This window comes from Zerene cesonia, chromosome Z (assembly GCF_012273895.1).
Source record: "Zerene cesonia ecotype Mississippi chromosome Z, Zerene_cesonia_1.1, whole genome shotgun sequence".
Lineage (NCBI taxonomy): Eukaryota > Metazoa > Arthropoda > Insecta > Lepidoptera > Pieridae > Zerene > Zerene cesonia.
This window is the reverse complement of record NC_052122.1, coordinates 5,324,725-5,333,170: the sequence shown is the minus strand read 5'-3', so window position 1 is coordinate 5,333,170 and position 8,446 is coordinate 5,324,725. Positions and strand designations below refer to the sequence as shown.

General features: G+C 32.4%; 2 protein-coding genes across 3 annotated transcripts in view; one reads left to right on the top strand and one right to left on the bottom strand.

Moving 5' to 3' along the window:
* Positions 1–2,058: 2,058 nt before the first annotated feature.
* Positions 2,059–2,409, top strand: LOC119835766. The gene has a single exon (XM_038360752.1). The coding sequence runs from the start codon at positions 2,059–2,061 to the stop codon at positions 2,407–2,409; it is 351 nt and encodes a 116-aa protein (XP_038216680.1).
* Positions 2,410–2,911: 502 nt separating this feature from the next.
* Positions 2,912–8,446, bottom strand: part of LOC119835868 (GRB10-interacting GYF protein 2) — a 31,558-nt gene continuing 26,023 nt past the window's right edge. For both annotated transcript variants that reach the window (XM_038360925.1, XM_038360926.1), the window contains exon 27: positions 2,912–8,045. In XM_038360925.1, coding sequence (XP_038216853.1) covers positions 7,929–8,045 — 117 coding nt within the window. In that variant the 3' untranslated portion in view covers positions 2,912–7,928. The remainder of the gene's footprint in view (positions 8,046–8,446) is intronic.

Genomic DNA, 8,446 nt, shown 5'->3' with positions numbered 1-8,446 from the left:
CAATCTATACATTAGTATGCATCTAATTGTAATATTATTCTTCAAGTCATTATACCAATCTAGTTTCATTAGGGTTGCCAACTCTACTTACAAGTTCTACTTTATATCTCTACGTCATATATTAAAATAACATTGACGATAGCCAACGTGTTTATTGTTTTATAAATTGGTTAAAAACACAAAAAATCTCATAGAGCATGAACAGATCAATTATTCACTTATTTTTGTGTGAATATACTTGTGTTTACCTATTAAAAAATCATTGCAATAAATAAAAAAATTAGTTTATTTCTGTTAGACAATATTAACTATAAACACTATGATATAAAGCTTCATTCAAAAACACAAATTGTTGGCAGCTCTACAAATTTTCTTGTATACTTACAACTATGATATTATGTAGTTGAAAATACACACAATGTAACCAATTTATTTGTAGCGCAAAATGAATGTCATATATCTGTCTAAAAGTAATAAAATAAATGTTTAAATTATTGTTTTATTTATCTCCTACCTACCATGTAAAAATAAATATGCATTTTACAAAGCATTTAATATCCATTAAGACAATGATACTAATTAGAAGTAAAAAGTTTTGACGTATAATATTATTGCATTATAATGTAAGATTTAACTTCTAAAATAATTATAAAGCCCGAATCTTGGCTAATTAACCTTGCATACATTATTTTTTTAGCACTTACCAAAGGCTTCGAAGATAAGATTATAACACACTAAATAAGACCTTTGTAATATCCAAAACTGGGTTATTTGTCTTCTTTCGTTTGTCCTTCATGTTTTTTTTACAATCGATTTTTACCCAGAAGATCACCTTCAAAAAGATCTAAGGTGAGCTTTCACCTCCGAAGGTGTTCCTTAAAACCTAATGATATTAAAATAAAGTAGCAGTACCAAATGACTGGCGGAATATCGAATGAAATTTTATACTAATTTTAAGCTTTTCCTTTTTCTTCAAGCCTAAAGTAGTAAATGTAATTGAGGAAATTATTATTAACATAGAATATATTAAAAATGATTAACTAGTAAACAAAGAAAAAGCTCTTATATATAAGGATTTTTACTAAATCCATTTTTTATTAAAAAAAAACGTCAAATTACAAAATAAATAAGAAACGGAATTCGTAGAACAACATTTAACTAACAAGTACAAAACATTAACAAAATTATTGTCCGTGTATTGTTCAAATTTTACGCTTCACAATTTTCACTTTCACATTACATGCTTATATTGTATCTTGCAAGCTTTTTGTTCAATCCTTGACGCGGTTTGGGATCTGGTAGAGCAGGCAGTCAGCGACGGCGGCGACGCATTCTGCGACGGCGACCTCGGCTGCGCCGGCGCCGGATACGGCGGCGACGTCGGCGACGGGAACGACTCCTCCGTCGCCTCCGAAGCCCTCGCGCCAACCAATTAATAAAATGAGATCCTTTCCTCTCTAAAAACCCTAGAGCTGTTCCGTGCTCTAATATTGACTGAACAGTTTTATTCAAATCGTCCGTGGGCTCTTTGCCATGCTCATCGTGAAGGTGTCGCACTATATCTGTCAATGTAGCGCCATCCCGAGACTCCTGAAGATATTCTATAACGAGTCTTCCGGCGGCCTGCGCCGGCCTTTCTTCGTTATTTTCGTCTGTATTCATTGAAAATTTGGCCACGATAAATCACACCACATTTCACAAGTTATTTGTATTAAAATCAAAAAATCATCATGAATATAATTTGACAACTGACAAAAATTATTTTAATTGTGTTTTAAAAATCGAGTAATTCTATTTTTTGAATCATTTTTCTTTCATTGTTTCAGCTTTTTTAAAAGAGGTTATATGTTATTCTTTTGAAATTAAATTTATTAGTGTATAAACTCAAAGGTATTTTTCTTTTAGTCAAGATGCTCCTGGTGATTTACAAAAAGAGAATAAAAGAAATTTGGCATTGATTATTTTATGTCGGCTCATTTATTTTCGAAGTAAAAGAACAAAATTTTATACCGTTATTATACTTTCTAAATTTAATAATGTATCAAGAATCCCAATAAAATGGCCCAACACGAGTCGCTGAAGCAGCAAGATGAGAATATGGCCAAATTGATCATTAGCGCTTTTCGTCGCTTAGACGACAAGGGAGGTGGCGTCTCCCCTCATGAGATCACTAAGTATTTGCAGGATAAATTTGGTGATATATGGAGTTCGTATAACTTGACGAAGAGAGCGGAGGAAACGTTAAAGAGAAGTGCAGCTTTGGGGTTTCTAAACAAGCGAGGTGATCGGTACTTGGAAAGCGTGGCCCGGGAAATGTGCGGCCGCCGCAGGAGACGATGCAGATGTAGACGCCGCAGACGCAAGCGCTGCTGCCGGCGACGCAGGCGACGGCGTTGCGCCTGTGGATAATTCTAAATCATTAAAATAAAAGACATTGTAACTGAAAAATCTTTTTAAGTCCTTATTCGTTAATAAGTTCATGTGACAAATTAATCTTCCTTCAAACAATATTTAACCAATAGAGTGGAAATATTGGTTCATCGCCTCAGATACACAATAATTTGTACATGGTAACGTAAGCTGATTAATTATCATACAAGACGATTACATCATTGCAATAAAAGCAGAGGTGGCTCGGTGGTGAGGACTCGAGCTCAAATCGAAAAGTCGGGGGTTCACGGTCAGGCAAACGTACTCGAAATGGTGAAATATACGACCTAAGAATCAAAAAGTTAAGACGAAATGTCATGTCACCGCCTTACCTCAGGTAATGCCTACCTGAAGTTGGTCAAACGCCTGCTTGATCAATTATAAAAAAAATTTAAAACTTAGTCTTCATCTGTCAGTAAAAGACGAACTAGCGAATAAATAAAACGCAAAATTGATTATTATTCTTTTATTGTAACTCTAAAATATTTACACGTACATATTCAATAAAAGAACAGAGCCATTTAACATGCACAGGAGCTTTATATGAGACAAATACACTTATTGCTTCAATAATTATATCGTAAAAGGCAAATTAGTAAAAAAAATGAAACTAAATAAAATCAACATGAAACGTGGTTCGAAAAATATTTATATGGCTTGAATAGCCTGGCAAGGACTTTTTCCCAGTGAGAATATTTCTACATTTACGGAATTATAGCCAATATATGCATTTCTTGTTAAAATTTGCCACGACTATTCCCACCGTTGTCTGCTTAATTGTGGTTAAATGCAACTTTAGAAATTACGTTTTTTTTTTAATTGAGATACCACGTAAAGGTTATAAAAATAGTGTAAAATTCCATTAAGAACTCTGCATTTTACACACTTACACCTTCTTAATGTGATTTTATACAAATACTTTTTACACGCAACTTAGCATAAAGCTCATCAGAATTTGCAACCGAGGAATAACGGGTGCACAATATTCTGGCTACTGAAATTATCTAGTACAAACATATCAATAAAATCATTAAAAAATCTATTTTACTAAGTTATATCGCCATTTCTCACAACACGCAATACAGCCTTACAACGAATTGTGAATAAAATCTAGTATCAATTAAACGTTAACAAAATTTTCATTACATCGCTGTCATTTGATCGTGAATTTTATTCAACACATGACGATCGACACTAGATGAGAGCTTCAGTAAAATTAGACAAGACATATAAATAACGATTCTAAAACAAATCATTTATAAAATAAAAACACTTACGTTACCTTTATGTTTATATATTAATATTAAAATAGTTTACAAAACTACACCTAACAAAAAGTGTTTGACAAATATACGAGACATTACTTCAATTTTACACACTTCAAGTACATTTGTAAGTAGGTATAGTCGAAGTATTAATAATAATTTACGCAACAGAATTTACAAATAAGTATATAATATTAACATCGATATACAAATTGACCTATTGTTTTGTTTTTAAACTTCCGCGCTAGCGTTGGTGTTTCCTTCCGCGCATTTTACAAAAGGGCTTCAATAAGTTTACGGATGCGAGCTCAAAGCTAACAACCCTTGTCTGCAATAACAAGCTGACAATCTCGATGCTATACCGTCACATCCGCAAAGTTATTTAGTATTCATTCTACACATCAATTACATTGAAAGGGGTGATTATTATACTTTGATCAAAATTGAGGGATTGCACATACACTAATTTTAGATAAACACGTTAATACATCGATACACAAATTTTAAAATTATGTTTAGTCACTAGTTTCTTATGTTTACATCTGAACTATACTGATTCAGGGCAATAAATGAAGGGTATTTATTACACGTTTTCTATTATAGTATTGTAATTTGTAGTTCAAAATTGATTGAATTATATTACTGACAATCTCGACAACTCGTTTACAAACACATAAAAATCAATGCAAATAAAATGCGGATGGATACAAGAAAGTTAATGAAAATAATAAATTGAATATAAAACATCATAGAGCCATTGATACCGTATTTTACGTGTGATTTTATTTTCATAGAAAGAATTGACGGCACAATATACATCTACAAATGCTATGACAATTTAATAATTATTGGGCAGACACAAAACGAAATTTTCAAATCGTATTATGTACTATTTGAATTGAAATGCATCGTAAACAAGTACACAGTTCAGAAACTCGTCTCAATCATTTTATCAGTATGTTTTATTAAAATCAAATTAAACATTAGTTGCTACGAAATTATTGTTGTTTTAAGAGCCCGGAGAAAATTCTGCTAGAAGTACACAAATATATTGCAGTACCAATATACTTAAAGCTGAAATGTTAAGCTTATCTTGTTGGTGTTTGTGAGCATAGGACTAGTGACTTAAAAATGCAAATTATGGACATGAGCAAACTTCAAATAAACATTACTTATATGAATCATAAAATCAACAGTTGATTAGACACATTACATATTTAGTAGTTAAATAAAACTGATTTTAAAACAACTACATTATTAAGTTTTTTACCACACAAATAAATCAAAAAAGCTAAGACTAAGATAATATAAATTATGACAATGTTGCGTTAAATAAATTGATGTTTAATGAAACACTGATTAAAACAATCGAACCAATTTGTGATGAATGATTATGCGCGATTTAACGCCTAGTTGATTAAATATTAAGTGAGTTAAAATAAGCATGAGAACATAAGCATGCAAACGGGTTACTGAAAAATAAATCTTAGGTAACGTTTAAACAAAATTATATTTTAAGCAACGTTTCTCGTCACTGTGTGAAGGTTGATAAATTAAGAAATAAAATATATTTATGCTATACATGCTAGGATACTAAAAACAAAATGTATTGAGAATATATATGTACAATGACCATTGATTTACAAAAACATAAAAACGAAAGACAATACTGAAACAAAAGGCATTATAAATTAACAATTGAATCATATGACGCAAAAGCTTTCATTCGAACCAAATAAATGTTGATTAAAACCGACTCGGTAGAGTCCGAGATCCGCCGTGACAAGTTAATAATATTCTTTAAAAATCCATAGTATGTATGTCGCAGGCAAACTATTTAATTTCACCGTTTCCATGCGGAGTCTTTATTTTACAAACGCTATTATGTAATATGACGAAGACAAAATTCAATACATGTTATTCCTAATCATTTGAAATTTATGACCGATACAAACAAAATGGGGTCTAGTAATGATTTAGGACACATAAAGTAACCAAAAATAGTGTAAATGCTACTTGTTTAAAACATTCCTAGACATTGGAGATAGCGTTTTTTTTAACTTCCAAAACATTGCTAGATGTCCCATAGATGCTACAAAAATATCGGGTAAAGTATTGAACACAAGACAAGTAGTTTATCATATTGGCATATATAGGTAACATAAAAAACTGGTTTGACCAACGAGAATTAAAAACACAGTCAAATAACTATCTACGAGAAATTTCCCAAAGTCTGATATTCTCAAGAGAAGCTGTTTCTAATGATTCCAGACAAGGATTCTGCAAATGCTTATGAAAACCGGCTAAATAAAGCCAAAGTATTCAGATGTGCATCAAGTTCTTCGACAACATTTTTCTTTTCCCGAAAGCCGCCTATAATTATTATTCTTGATTTGTTTTGTGACATTTTTTCTTTTAAATATTTTGTATGTCATTGTGTTATTGGGCAATAATATTAACAAAGTAGAAATACGGATATTAATTACTATATTCTTTTGCCTTCGGCATATTACATAGCAAACAGCGTTTGTAAACTGTCGACGCAATACGCGTACGCGTATGCAAACGGCCGAATTATACATTTGCCTGCGATATATATATAGCGAATATCAAACATGTTATTTTATCTATAAGATGGCTATTCTACATTTAATTTGTCTGTGTCAAAATGGAAGACTATATTTGTAAACCAATGATACTGTATTAATATTATTATTATTATTTAACATCACAAAATTGTTAATTAAAATGTATAATATTGCACAGAGCTGTTTCACAGGTTTCTGAATTTAGTTTAACGCTATTCCCTTTATAATTTAAAAATTAATCAATGTATAGTGAACGCTACATCAAAATTGACCTAATTATTGTAATCACGAAATCCTATCATTTAAAAGTATGTAAAAGTGTGATATTGAAATTGACGTAAATGTCATCGACGAGTATTATGCACTTAAGAGATATCACGCGAAACATTGTTAAGTGTTGAGCCTGCAAGTATTTTTATCATATTGTATACAGTAAAACACAGTGCATATTTTAGTACCATGGCCAGTATGAAGGCACACAAAACACGTAATTCTCGACCCGCATCTCTTGGGAGATGAGCGACACGCACTATATTACATTTAAATTATATTTATTATGCCGCGAAGTGAACACTTCAAAATTGTTCATGCGCTCAGCTCCGTCGAAAGGAAGTCAAATACATGCACTTATCGAATTACTTTAAAAATATGGCGAAATGTAACCTAGTTATCAAAAATTGACATGCAAACAACGCGGAATCGAAACCGACGAATTGAGCACGATGATATAATACGTAAATACTATGTTTAAATGCGACTCACTTACGGCCTTTTCGAATTGCAACGGTGTTGGGAAAGCACGACACACGTGTCGAATGAAACTTCTTTCGCGCAACGCATTTCGAAAAGGTCGTATGTGAACAGCATTTGAACCGGATAATATATATATTAAGCATTTGAAAGGTTGAATCACTAATGCAAATCACGCTTATGATTAATATGGTAAAAGTATAAATTAATAAGCTTTTTGTCTGTTAATTAAGTTTAACACAATTAAGCGGTAATGCATTTTAACAAATAATACTGACTTTATCGGTTAATAAATGCCTTTAAATAAGTGTCGAAATACCTTCAGCATTGTTTGATAAATATAATAAAAAAATCTGTCGTTTTAAGAGCAATAATTTTCAAAAAAAAAAATAAGTTCAGCAGCTTATGAAAAGTTGATTATAAAACAACTTTTAAAAGCGTTTGAAATAATATTGACAGTTGTTAGAAAGAGCTTCATTGTAAGCACGTACGTTATTCCAATTACTGAGGATACTTTTCACATGGCATTTAAAAACACAAAAAGCCACGCAAAACGTTTAAAGTTTAAAATATAATTAAAAAAAAAACAAAAACGGAGCTACTTTCCCCGCGGACTAACACGAGGCAACGTACCCGCACGTAACTGCGACCCATTGAACCAGATGCACGCAAACAGAGACAGGACGACCGGTTATCACTAATCTCACACGCAATCCCGCGAATGAGTCGCACGAACGTTAACCGTGTACGTTACTTTACATATATATCGATTGCTCAAGCCGTCGGTAGAGGGGACAGGGAACGATGGATACCATGTTGCGCTGTTGAATACGAGATAAAGTTATTTAGCCCCCGAAGGGTTATCACAAGGCGAGTTGGTTTGGGGCTGGCGGGATCAGGCGGTGTCGATGTCGCCCACGTTGATCCGGTCCTCGGCGGCTGTTACTGAGAAGCCGAGGATACGCGCGTCCACCTTCATCATTTTGTTCTTCTTCGTTTTCTTGCCTTTGCCCTGGAAATAGTTGGCGAGTTATGTAATAAATACATTGGTGTACGTGACAACACATAAGCCTTTGGTTAGTTTAGTTACGGTGGCTATTTTTTTCCAAGTCTGATGATTCATTGTTACACTGTGTAATTTCGTTCCAAATAAACAATTTTGATTTTTTTTTTTTTTTCAATTGATTCGTTCTTGATAGATGTGTATAATCACAATTTTCTTCTCCTCTAAGATTCTTCGTATATTATCAAAGAGCTTTCATGAAATAAATCTTAAAAATTTTAAAGGAATTTAATATAGTCCTGCATATTATAAATGTTTGTAACTGAAATGCTTAAAATTTAAGTGTTCTGAACATTTGTTGTCTTTGAATGAATCCTGGGCTGGTTTCTTCAATCATTAATAACGAAACA